The 13,478-nt window shown below is 40.9% G+C and overlaps 1 protein-coding gene across 2 annotated transcripts in view; it reads left to right on the top strand.

Annotated features, from left to right (window-relative positions):
• The window catches only part of ALDH1A2 (aldehyde dehydrogenase 1 family member A2), a 93,083-nt gene that overhangs the window by 55,127 nt on the left and 24,478 nt on the right, over positions 1–13,478 (top strand). The window contains exons 6-7 of one of the 2 annotated variants that reach the window (XM_021693859.1): positions 1,528–1,656; positions 1,783–1,896. In XM_021693859.1, coding sequence (XP_021549534.1) covers positions 1,528–1,656; positions 1,783–1,896 — 243 coding nt within the window. The remainder of the gene's footprint in view (positions 1–1,527; positions 1,657–1,782; positions 1,897–13,478) is intronic. The other variant, XM_021693860.1, reaches the window with a different exon arrangement.

Genomic DNA, 13,478 nt, shown 5'->3' with positions numbered 1-13,478 from the left:
CAAAATGTAGGAGGAAGTCATTTTTGGCTTTGGGGGGGGGGGGCAGAGATTTTTGAGAGGTATTAGTATTTTTTTTTAAGTGATCTGCAAGCTGTGGGTTTCTGTGAAATTTACTAGAGAATGAAACAGAAAATGAGAAGTTGGGTTTAAGTTCTGCTGCTCCTAACCCATCTAGGGAAATCCCCCGTGGATCGGGCCAGGGGTGAGGTCTGTCACCTCCATTGCGGGAACTCAAACCTGCTCTCCTCGCCCTTCCCCAAAGGCAAGCTCGGAGCTCCAGCTTTCACTGACAACACAAGAACCACTTGTCAGCCAGCTCCGGCTCAATTACCGCACTCCAAGATTTATATACTGTAGATGGAATTAAAACATCTCTGTGGACTCCCAAGTTTATAAACAACCAAGGGGAAAAGAAATTGGGTGTTTGGTGAAGGCAAGACACTTGTATATTTTTGCAAGCTTGCCAGGGCCAGTGAGAATCTTTCAAGGGTGGCCGCTGAGATGCTTCAGGCTGAAACACATTATGGTCAAGGGCTGAAGCCAGGGGACCAGGATTTCTGTTTTCTTTCTTAATGAAATTATCAATGACACCTGATAGCACCAAGGTTCATCCCTATGCCTGTGACAGTACAAGCTTAATATCCTTTTTAGGAATCAGTTTAAATAAACCATCTTAGGCCCCAAAATCAGATACTCCCCTATATTTCTCAGCCTCCCATTCGTTTATTTTGCAACGGAAAGGAGACAAATGAAAATTTTTGCATACTCATCAGGCGATGCGATTCTTTTTCATCATCGGGTGCTTTGTGACAATACGTGTATATGAAGAAAAGGCACTCTCTTCAAGTACACGTTGACTTAACAGCCGGAGTTTTCTTTTCCAGCCCTTCCACACCGAATAGCTCTCTCAAACCCGTCTGAAGCTGCTGGTGTAAAATCACACATGCAAGAAAAAGTTTTCGTATACAGGAACTTACTGGAACCAAAGTCTAATTTTATTTTATTTTTTTAAAGATTTTATTTATTTATTCGACAGAGACACAGCGAGAGAGGGAAGACAAGCAGGGGGAGTGGGAGAGGGAGAAGCAGGCTCCCCGCTGAGCAGGGAGCCCATGCGGGGCTCGATCCCAGGACTCTGGGATCGTGACCTGAGCCGAAGGCAGACGCTTAACCGACTGAGTCACCCAGGCACCCCCCAAAGTCTAATTCTAAAAACAGACAAAATGACAAAAATGAAAAACCAAACCAAAACAAAGAAAAAACAAAAACTCCCTTTTCACCCTGAGCTTTCCTTTGGGTGGGGCGTTGGGATATAGTATTTTGCTGAATGGAGAGAAAAGGGGAGATTTTCAAGGCCAGTCCTCTTCTCTTCTTAATGAAGTAATTAAAATATCCAAAATCTATACTCTGTGGTGAGACAAGATTTATGTAGAGGCCTCGTCTGAGAAATCTGAGCAGTCACAGCTTGAAAACAGAGTCATAGAGTAATATTTTTTCATTTATCCACCTTGAGTTTTTCCCTTTCAGTGGAACTTCCCCCTGCTGATGTTTGCTTGGAAAATTGCTCCGGCTCTTTGCTGTGGTAATACAGTAGTTATCAAGCCGGCAGAACAAACCCCGCTCAGCGCGCTCTACATGGGAGCCCTCATCAAGGAGGTAAGGGAAACCGGCTTTAGGAGTGGCTCACGCTCCCCTTATAGCTGGAGCCTACTGGAGCATATCCGATTTAATGTGCTTCATCAGCTTTCACAAGCCACATTTCCTCCAATTCTGTTTTGTCAGGCTGGCTTTCCGCCGGGAGTCATCAATATTTTGCCAGGATACGGGCCAACGGCTGGGGCAGCAATAGCTTCTCACATTGGTATAGACAAGATTGCGTTCACAGGGTCAACGGAGGTAGGTACCTGAGAAGCCGTGGGTTGAGGAACAGTCCTGCAAATGAAGAGAGGGTTTGAAAGAAAAGAGAATGTGTTATCTATAGAGGTGGGACTCCGCAAGAGCAGTGAGTACCCAAGCCCTCAGAGGCTGGCATATTGTCATAGCTAGAACACTCGCGAATGTCAAAGTCAAGTTGTGCGTTGACCTTTCGATGGCACGGATCTTGGAGTGTTTTTCGGGATGCCATCTGTGGAAAACCTGTCCCAGAAAACAAAAAAACACCCTCTTATGTTTTGAAATAGAAGGAACACTTCCCAGAGGCAAAAAGAAACAAACAAAATCTATCCCAGAAGCTGGGGTTCTAAACACTTTTCTGAGTCAAGGACATTAATGGCAGAAGCAGGTTAAGAAGCTGGAAATCCAAACTGATCTCTAGTAGAGATAAAAATGGGAACACAGCTCTCTGTCCTCACTATTTCACCAGATCCTGTAGATACAGTTGACATCTAACTATGCCCATGAGCCATAAGGGATGAGAAAGAGCGGGGGTCAGCAAACATTTCCGGGAAAAGGCCAGAGACTAAATATTGGAGACCTTGCAGGTACTGTCGTTTCTGCGGCGACATTCCACTCTGCCCTTGTGAAGCAGGAAGCGGCAGCTGTAGGTAACGTACAAGCTGAGCATGGCCACAGGCCCATCGAGCTTTGTTTATAGAGACTGAAATCTGAATTTCATATAATTTTACACATCCCAAATTACTAACCTTCTTTTGATTCTTCCCCCCACGCCCCCCCAATCATTTAAAACCACAAAAACGGTTTTTAGTTTGCAGGCCATACCTAAAATAGACAGCAGGCCAAATTCGCTCATGGGCCATAGTTTATTGACCCTTGATAAAGAGTCATAAATCTGCTTAGAAAGATTTATTCTGAAATATTACTCTCAATGTCTTGGATTCAGGTAACAGAGATGATAAAAAAGAAAGTGATTCATTGTTTCAAGTAGAACTTCACGGATGACCTCCCTGTCGAAGGAAGGATGTTTGCAGATCTAGAACAGTGCTGCCTCACAGAAATACAATGAGCAACACTTGGAATTTGAAATCTGCTGTTAGCCACGTTAAAAAAGTTTTAAAACAAGTGAAATTAATTTTAACATATTTTATTTAATCCAGTATTTCCAAAATATTATCATTTCAACTCAGGATCAGTATAACGAGTCATTGTCACAGTATTTTGCATTCTCTTTTCAATACAAAGCTTTTGAAATCTGGCCTGTAGTTTGCATTTGCAGCACGTGTCAAAGCAGACCAGCCCCTTTGTGAGTCGCTACACCGCATGTGGCTAGTGACTCCCACACTGGACTGCCCGCGAGGAAGGGCTTGACTGTATCAATGGATGCAATTAATGATACTTGGTTAAATGGACTCAGGTAAAAAAGTTCCATAAGAGACTGGTTAATAAACCCGAGTGTTAATTTATAGTTAGAGATTCTTGGGTTTTATGTTTATGAAGAGTTAATCTTGTTTCCAAACCTCTTATTCTAGTTGTACTTGTTACAGTAATTTGCAGTTTTAATGAAATATATAAACCAAAATGTGGGCGTGAAAGGAAATTATAGTTCCTATTTAAACTAAGTCTAGTGCTTTGAAAAGATTTGCTAAGGGCTAGATGCCTTAAAAACTGCAATCAACGAGCAGTGGGCAAGACAATTATAAGAACCTGGGGGACAATATAAAGCTAGCTAGAATGTGCACCTGGCTCACTTTGCAAATATTTTTAAGTCTTCACTCCACTTTAAAGAAACTGAAACCAGAAATCTTAAACAGTATTTTAGGGGGATGGTTTCATCAGAAAGGAAAGGTAAACCCATAATTAAAGAAAAGTCCTTGGTTCTATATCCAAAGACTAGAGAATGAATGTACATATTTTTTAAATTAAAATGAAATATTTAAGGATCTTTACCTGCTTTAACCTTTTTTTAAATTAACTAGTCGTGGGACGCCTGGGTGATTCGGTTAAGCATTCGACTCTTGATTTTGGCTCAGGTCACGATCTCAGGGTTGTGAGATCGAGCTCCGCGTCCGGCTCCACGCTAGGCATGGAGCCTGCTTAAGATTTTCTCACTCCCTCTGCCCCTCCCCCCACTTGCACACATGCTCTCTTTCTCAAAAATCAATTAATTAGTCAGTGGTCCAGATTGAGCCAGTTAAGGGCTTTCTACTATATAATATTTTTTTAATAAAAATGGGATCATAATGTATAAAATGAGATATAGCTCCTTATATGTCAGTACTTACAGATCCCCTTCATTCATTTTCATAGGTGAATAGCATATTCTTGCATCAGTGTATCATAGTTCAATTAAACACTTGGGCCGTTTCCATAGTTTGGGGATAATGCTGCTATAAACATCAGGGTGCATGTCTCCCTTCAAATCAGTATTTTTTTATTCTGTGGGTAAATACCCAGGAGTGCAATTGCTGGCTTATAGTGTAGTTCTATTTTTAACCTTTTAAGGAACCTTTATACTGTTCTCCAGAGTGGCTGCACCAGCTTGCATCCCTACCAACAGTGTAGGAGGGTTCCCCTTTCTCCACATCCTCGCCAACACCTGTTGCTTCCTGTGTTGTTGATTTTAACCATTCTGACTGGTGTGAGGTGCTATCTCATTGTAGTTTTGATTTGTATTTCCCTGATGATCAGTGATGTTGACTAGGTTTATTTTTTTATAAGTGAGTGTTCAGTTACTCTATCCTTTTGCAGCTAATTTGAGTACAACATTAACGTATGATAAATTTCCATATATACATGTTTCTGTTTTAGGACTCACAATTTTATTTGTCTATTCTTTCACTAGTACCAGATTACTTCAATTACTAGGTTTAAAAGATGTTGCAGTAGGGGCTCTTGGGTGGTTCAGTTGGTTAAGTGTCCGACTCTTGGTTTCAGCTCAGGTCATGATCTCAGGGTCCTGGGATCCAGCCCCACCTTGGGCTTTCCACTCAGTGGGGAGTCTGCTTCCCCTCTCTCTTTCCCCCTGCCCTTAATGCACTCTCTCTCTTTTTCTCTCTACAATAAATAAATAAATCTTTAAAAAAAGATGTTGCAATATGTCAGGCAAGATACCCTCTTATTTGGTTTTTCAAAACCTTTTAGCTATTCTTGCCCATCCTTTCAGATGAAATTTCAAATTGATTCTCTAAACACTTTGCCTTCCTCCCAAAAACTCTCATTGGAATTTTGACTGGTGTTACATTATCTGTCTGTACTAAATTGAGGGTGAGTGCTTTCTGTACAAGACTGACTTCTCATCTAGGAGCACCATGCAAATCTTTTCATTTATGTGTCAGTTACATAGGTTTTTAAAGTTACAATGTCATGTATTGGCAAGCTATATTGATGGATGACCCAATCTTAAAGGCTGGACAAGAAGTAGCATAGTAAGGGGCACCTGGGTGGCTCAGTCGTTGAAGCATCTGCCTTCGTCATGCCTCAGGTCATGATCCCAGAGTCCTGGGATCGAGCCCCACATGGAGTGAGCTTGAGCTTGCTGCTCAGCAGGGAGTCTGCTTCTCTCTCTCTCCCTCTCCCTCTCCTCCTTCTCCCTCTCTCTCTCAAATAAATAAAATCTTAAAAAAGGGGAGGGGGCCTGGATGGCTCAGTTGGTTAAGCATCTGTCTTTGGCTCAAGTAATGATCCCAGGGTGCTGAGATCGAGCCCCTAGTCGGGCTTCCTGCTCAGCAGGGAGCCTGCTTCTCCCTCTCTCTGCCTGCCACTCCCCTTGCTTGTTCTCTCTCTCACTCTCTCTCTCTTTCTCTGTCAAATAAATAAATCTTAAAAAAAAAAAAAGGGTATAGTGAATCGGTAAAAACATAAGCACTTGTTTCTGGGCTGCTTGGGTTCAAATCTCTTGTCTTGCCTTTTTTTTTTTCAACTTTTTAAAAGACTTCATTGAAGTATAATGCACAATAAAATACCTAATACCAGATGTACACAAAATTACTCATATAATCATTGCCCAAATAAAGATATAGAACACTTCCATACCCTAAAAAGATGTTTCATGCCTCTTTGTGTGTAATACCCTTGGCCCCAGGCAACCACTGATCCTTTTTCTATTTTTGTCTATTATAGAATTTTAGGTAAATCGAGTAATGCAGTACATACTCTCCTGTGTTGGTGGGTTCTTTTTTTTTGGTTGTTGTTTAATATTAAAGAATTATTGATATCACTGGGTGTAAATCTCCCATCCTGATTTTTATTTTCTACTTGTCCCATCTGTTTTTTTGTTCCTTCATTCCTCCTTTTTCTGCCTTCTTTTGGGATGAAGTGAGTACGCCATTTTATCTTCTGTTTTGGATTATTAGCTCTACCTCTTTTTAAAGTGGTTGCTTTAGTAATTACAATACGCATCTCCATCACAGTCTATCATTAAACAGTGTTGTTACTTCATATATAATGACCGCACAACAGAATTCTTCCACTTTTCATCCCATCCCTTATGCTGTTGCCCTCTGATTTGCTCCTGTGTATGTTATCTACTCTTTTTGGTAAGTAAGCTATCTTTTAAAAAAATTTAGAGTGAGAAAACAGTTATTTTGTGTTTACTCACAGACTTGCCATTTCTGGCCCTCTTCTTTTTTTTGGTGTAGGCCCAAGTGTCTTTCGGATACCGTTTTCCCTCTGTGTTACCATCTTTCTTGAACATTTCTTAGAGTGCAGGTTATGAGAGGCAAACTCTCTTGGCTTTTGTCTGAAAATGTCTTTATTTTGTTTTCGTTTTTGAATTAATTTTTTTCTGAATTCAGAATTCTGATTTGACAGTTTTTATTTTTGCTTTATTTTACTTTCAACGCTTTATAAAGATGCCGTTCTGTTGTTTCCTGACTTGCACTGTCTCTCATGAGAACTTAGCAGTCATTATTTTTGTTTTACTGAACGTAATGTTTTTTTCTCTGTATGCTTTTGAGAGATTCTCTTTTCACTAGTTTTCAATAATTTGATTCTTGTGTGCTTTGGTGTAGTTTTCTTTCTTTTTTGTTTTTCCTTTCCTAATCGAGGTTCATTGAAAACTTTTAGATCTATGAGTTTATAGCTGGATCTGTAAGTTGATAGTTTTCATCAAATTTGGAAAACTTCAACCATTTCTTTCAAATATATGTATTTAGTTTAGTTATATATATATGCATACACATATATATGGTTGGTTGGTTTATATATATATATATGGTTGGTTGGTTGGTTATATTTATATATATATATAGTTGTTTGGCTGGTTTTCATGTCTGTTAATTTTGGAACGGATTGTTACCATGTGGATTTTGTTGTCTTTCTTTAAAGAGTGCTGGGTTTGTTTGTTTTTGACAAATGGTTAAGTCACTTGCATGACAGCTTGACCCTTTTGACACTGACTTTTAAGCTTTGTTGGGACTAGTTTATTTTTCACTAAATATTAAAATTTACTAAGATTACGAAGATTCTTCCAAAGCTTCGACTGAATGCTCCCAGTGTTTAAGCATGTCTTTCCACTCTGGCCAGTCCAAACTCAAAGGTCTCCCAGCCCTGTATGAGCTCCGGGGATTATCAGCATACAGATGACCTGGTCTTTGTTCTTTATCCAGTCTCGTGAAGTCTCACCCCATGTATTCCCAGCTTAGCATTCAGCCAGAGACTCAAAGGGACCCCCGTGCTGATTTCTGGACCTCATTCTCTCCCTCTGGTACTAAGCCCCTCACCTTTTAGCCACTGAAGCCTCTATAAACTCCGATCTTCTTCATCAACTTAGGGAGACCACCCTGTTCTACTTTGGTCTCCCCATCCCATGCTGCAGTGAAGGAAGTCTTTTGGCAAAAAGGTCTTCCCTTATCCGTTTCTCTCATCTCTGGGATCACAGTCCCATACTGCCCGGTGGCCAGTTTGAAGAAAGCTGTTTCACATACTTTTCTAGTTGTTCACGGTGGGAAGACAAGTTCAGGGCCATTACTCCATTATGACCAGAAGCAGAAGCCTCTGTGGCATCTTTTCGTTAATTTTGATACTATTCTTCGATTTCTTTCTTTAGATTTCAGGCAGATCACTTATCCTCGTAGTTTGTCCTTGTCCTCATTGCCTCAAATTGGATAGATGGTTGTCAGTGAGGTTATAAATTTATTTACTTTCTGGCCGTATATGCAGATTTTGGGGTGGCATTCTCTTTGGAGTCTATCTTAGGCATTCTTCTCAGTACCTCAAGTAGTATCTGATGTGTAGTCACCTTGCATTATAAATATTTGTTAGCCCCGTAAAAGAGGAAGGACTGCATTTGAGGGGGGGAAAAAAGCTTAATCTCAGAGCTAGAAGGGGATGATTATGCTATGCTCAGCCCAAGTGTAGCTACCACCTGCCACCATACAGCACTACCACAATATCATTAGTTCAAGGTATTTAAGTTTAAATGAAAAGCTACTTCATTCAAAGATAACATTTAAGAAGAAGATAGTTCTACATCTTAATTCCACAGTTGTTCGTATTCACACCTGGGAGAAATGTAGGCCTATCTTCCTCTTGTCTTGGGGGAAAATGAAATGGTGGTGATATGGGGACCAAGGGACAGAAGGGCCTTTGGAGGACAGTAACCCCAGCTGTGAGGACTCTTGTGAGTAATGTGTTCCTCGATGCTGGCAGATAATCAACAAATACTGAAATCCATTCAGTTCTCAGAATCTTTCCCAAGCCTGATAGGAAGGACCAGCACTTTCAAAAAGCTTAATACGTGTTTTGCTGGGATGTAAAACGGGAGATTAGGTGTCACCGTTTGCCTCTCAAAAGCAAAGATAGTTTTCATTTTTCTGCCGTTTCCGACAGCTCTACTTTTAACAGGCATTGACGCTCCAGAACTGTAGATTTTATGCTAAATCAGTGTGTATCCTTAACAGTCCCTTCTGGAAGTGAAAAACCTTTTAGAGATGGGGGGAAAAAAACAAAAAAAACCCCCAAAACCCAGCCCAAGGAACCTAAATCATGCCAGATGGGACATATCGAGAAGTTGGTGTGTGTTTGATTTCCTTGTGCCCCGAACACTTCGTAGAGCAAACCCACACTGGACAGCAGATGTTCGGTGACTGGTAAACACGGAATCCCAGAGTTCTAGTGGAAGAATTTCATATTCAAAGGATGCAAAGATGTGCCAGAGTTAGGTAAAATATTAGGTTTTACCCTATACCTATTTCTCATAAATCATCTTTCTACTCCTTAGATTATGTTACTCTCCCCTATATTCAGGCCAGGTTAATCTCCATCTGCAAAGCTATCCAGTGGCTTATCATAACCGAAGTTAATCACTGAGCCAAACCGTTAGTAATCAATCCAATCAGCCTCATGATAACAAAGACCTCCTCACAGAATCTTATGTTAGTTTAGGAATTTTAGAGCTTTAATGTCATTCAGCTTGAGTTAATTTCTTTCAATCCTTTATTGAGAGCCTCTTAAAGGGAAATAAAGTACTCCTCTTCTTTTGCTAAATGAAAACTTGAAAGAACACTGCCGTCACAACACCACACTTTGCCTCTTTAAAAAAACCAGAGGGGGGTAAAACAAGCAAACAAACAGAGGAAATCACTTTTTCGGTAAGAAATTCCAAGCACTGTCTTCAAGTCACACTAAAAGCAATCAAGATTAAATAAGATACGTCAGATCCGTATCGGGAAGCTAGACATAATTTCAACCTCTATAACGGTGGTGTGGGCTTGTTCACAGTACGTGTGATTATTTTATCCTTCCAGTCCTCAGATGCCTACCTCTAGATAAGGGATGAAGGTATCTAATTCATGGATCTGAAGATATAATAAGCTAATGTATGTAACATGTTTAGGACAGGGTCTGTTTCATAGTAATGTACCAGTAAATATTAGCTGTCATTGTTTTCTATTTATTTTTAAAGGAAATTTATAGAATAATTTATGCTTGGGGAAATGGGGTAGAATAGAAGGGGGCTGGATTCAACCAACCTGGGATCAAATCCCAAATCTTCTGCTCTGTGACCTTTGGCAAATTATTTAGTCTTTCTGACCTCTCGTTTCTTCATCTATAAGAAGGGCTATGAATAACTCCTAATTCCTGCAGTCCTCTGGCAGTTTTACTTTCCATTTGTGTGTTTTAGGGCTTTTATACACAGTTTACAAATATTTTTGTCTTCTAATGAATGTGGGGGTGTTTTTGTTTTTGCTGTTCTTTTTTACTTTTTTGAAAGGTCGCCCAGGTACTTCCTTGGATCAGCTGATTTTAAGTCCTTTTTTTTTTTTTCTCCAAAGTGGAACAGTGTACTTGACTTAGAGAGCGTGCTAGAAGAGGACACTTGGTACCTATTAAGGAACTTTCGTATGATTCCACTATGGCCTAGAGTGGGGACCACTCCCACAACCTGTGTTTGCCAGAACCGAATCCCAGAGCAGGGAGAATTTCTTTGCAACAAAGTGTAATGGGTTACCATGTTTTCCAGCAGTTCTTCAAGGACTCCCTCACCTACAGGGATTGGGGACGGGGAGTGCTGGCTGAGGGTGGAGGGGCTTGTTTAAATGCAGATTCCTGGCCACCACCCAAGAGCCTCTAAGTCAGAACAACTGGAAACGAGGCCCAGGAATTCTCATTTTATAAGCTTTTCTAGTGATCCTTAGGTTCACTAACTCTCAGGAATCACTAGCTTATACATAATTTGACGAGTTGGCTCATATTCCAGAACATGCTCCTGGGTCCGTTTAAGAAAACAACTACAAGTCTGAGGTTTTTAGCCTGTGCCAGAGAGAACATTTGTGTGAACTGACACCTGCCACTCACGGTGTCCGCTCTGTCCGTAAGTTCATTCCAGGGACCCTCTCTCTTTTAAGCACCAGCAGAGGTGCTTAGACGGAACACGGGGGTATTCCCTGCCACGGGGACGGGTTCTGCAATGATTATATTTCTCTGAAGAAGCTATCGCTCACACAGTGCCCTTGTAACGTGCTCAGGCTTTTCTTATTTCCATAAGCTACACCTCAGGGACAAGAACCACAGCACGTCCTCTGCCACTTCTCCGTCTGTGTTTAGCTAATGACCCGTCTCTCCTTCCTGCTCTCCAGATCCTGGAGCGGCGCCGGAGCCCCGAAGGGCCCGGATGGCCTTGCCAGCTGCCCAGGAGGGAGGACTTTGATAATCTTAAAACTCAGAGTCCCTTGTCATCCGGTAACCACTGGGACTCCCCACGGCATGCTGGGCCCTGGTAAAGATGCTCTTAAGTCACTTCTTGTTTGACAGATGACCTTGGGCTTCCCCTGGCACACAGAGCCAAAGATCACCCGGGTCCTTCATGAGCTTCCTCCTCCCTCTCTTTGCTAGTCCTTCTGTGCCTCGGGCCCGTTCCCCAGAGGCTTCTCCAGGCTGAGCACAGCTCCAAGATCATGGCATCATCCTGTATCCCCCTGCAGACGTTGTTCAAGGGAGCCCAGAGAATCAGCTGATGAATTCAGAGAAAATTTGACACTCCAGGCTTAGCCGGTCAGATTTTCTTCTTACAAGCAATTTTTGTTGCCGTTTTCTGCATAAAAGCACTATTCCTAAGGGAAGGTACGAGGTTCATTTCAGTCCTCACTATTGGCTTCTGAACTTGGAAATTAACCACCATTTCCCGCTCCAACTCTTCCATCCTATGAGACCATCAGTACAAAAGATTTTTCACCTGGAGTAACTTAATTGGCCCATTTAATTTTTAATTGAGCAATATGAAATAATTCAATGAGGGAGTCCACACAGTATGTCATTTAGAATATTTCCTTGAAATAGTTCACTGTAATTATTGACCTCTTTTTTGAGCTTTAGACTTCTGCTTTCTAACTGCAGAGTGGACACCTCTACCTGGATGGCCAGACTCCTCCAGGTCACGGACAGGTCGATTCATGACCTGGCCCCGCACCTTCCCCTTTGTCCAGCCTTCCCAGACCACTTGCATAGCCCCACAAGTGCTATGCCTTTCCGTTCCGTGACCTTGTCCCTTGCCTTTGCTGCTTCTGCTGCCGGAGCGCCCTCCTCTCCGTTATCTGCCCCGTGAGCCCTTGGTGCCGTGGGTCTGTTCTACCGTCCGTGCGGGTAAATGAGAACTGGTCTGCTTCTCTAGTGAGTGTGGTGCTTCGTTCTTACTGAGACTGATTATCTCAAATGTTGCCTCTTTCTAGTTCTAATCATAATTCTTTCTTTCGTCCTCTGATCTGTTATTTTCACCACCTTTGGCTTGTCAGTTTCTTTTTTTCTCGTCACTTCTTCTCTCTCCCTCTCAAGCTCAAATTATCTTAAAATTTAGTTGATTTATTCCTAACGCGTTTGACTTTAATTAAAACCATCAAATCGTATTTTAAATGGTCAAGTAGATTCAATATAATTTCCCCGACAACAGTCCAGAAAGGACAACAAGCAGATGTCTGGCATAATTGCTCTAATAAAGTAACAATTTCATTGTTTAATGTATCTTTATTGACAGTTTTATTGGGCTGTAATTGATATACAATAAATTGCACATAAATGTACACTTTGATATATCTTGACATATGTATCTACCTGTGAAACCCTCACCACGTTCAGATAGCAAATACATCCATCACCCTTGGAAGTTTCCTGCTGGGCTTTGTGATCTCTCTCCTCCTTCTTTCCATTCCCTTCCCATTCCCAGGCACTGATATGCTCTTTGCCATTGCAGATTGTTTGCATTGCACTTTTGGAATTCCATATAAATTGAAACACACTGTATATACCCTTCTGTCTGGCTGTACTTACTCACATAGTAATTTTGAAATCCATCCTTGTTGTGTATCTCAGTAATTCATTCCTTCTTGTTGCTGAGCCATATTCCATTTTATGGATATATCACAATTTGTTCATCCATTCAGCTGTTGGAGGACATTTAGGTTGTTCCTAGTTTGGAACTACTATCAATAAAATTTCCTATGAACATTTCATGTGCAAGTCTTTGTGCATCTGTGTTGTGTGTGTTTTTGTGTGTGTATTTTTCCTTTACTATTGGATAAATACCTAGAAATGGAATGGCTGGATCATATGGTAGGTTAAGAAACTGCCAAACCATTTTCCAAAGTGGTTGTACCATCTTACATTCCTCCCAACAATGTATAAGATTTCCAACTCCCCTACATCCAGCATTTAGTATGGTCGGTCTTTTTAATTTTAGCCATTCTAATAAATCTATAGTGTTATCTCAACATAGTGTTTTTTAAAGTGTATGTGTGTATATAGTATATATCTAGCTTGGGAACTTTTGACTGTGCACCACATTTATTTAAAATTTTTTTAAATTATAGAAGCCCATTTGAAAACATTTTGCTATAAATTTATTTCATAAATACATAATTAATGCCAAGTTCCACCTGATTACTCATTAGCTTTCTGAGTCTGTTTTCTATGACGTGGGGAGAGTGACACCTACTTTACAAAGTGGTTGTGAGCATTAAACTAGGCAACATCTGCAGAAGATCCTGTTAACACAGTTACCCCATTACTGGCTTACAAGTGATTCTTCTGGACTGTGAGTTGAAATCAGACATTGTACATATTAATTATCCTTAACAGTGTTTGAAATTAGG

The sequence above is a fragment of the Neomonachus schauinslandi genome, chromosome 9 (genome assembly GCF_002201575.2).
Source record: "Neomonachus schauinslandi chromosome 9, ASM220157v2, whole genome shotgun sequence".
Classification (NCBI taxonomy): domain Eukaryota; kingdom Metazoa; phylum Chordata; class Mammalia; order Carnivora; family Phocidae; genus Neomonachus; species Neomonachus schauinslandi.
Note: the sequence above shows the minus strand (reverse complement) of the source record. Positions and strands in the feature narration are given on the sequence as shown.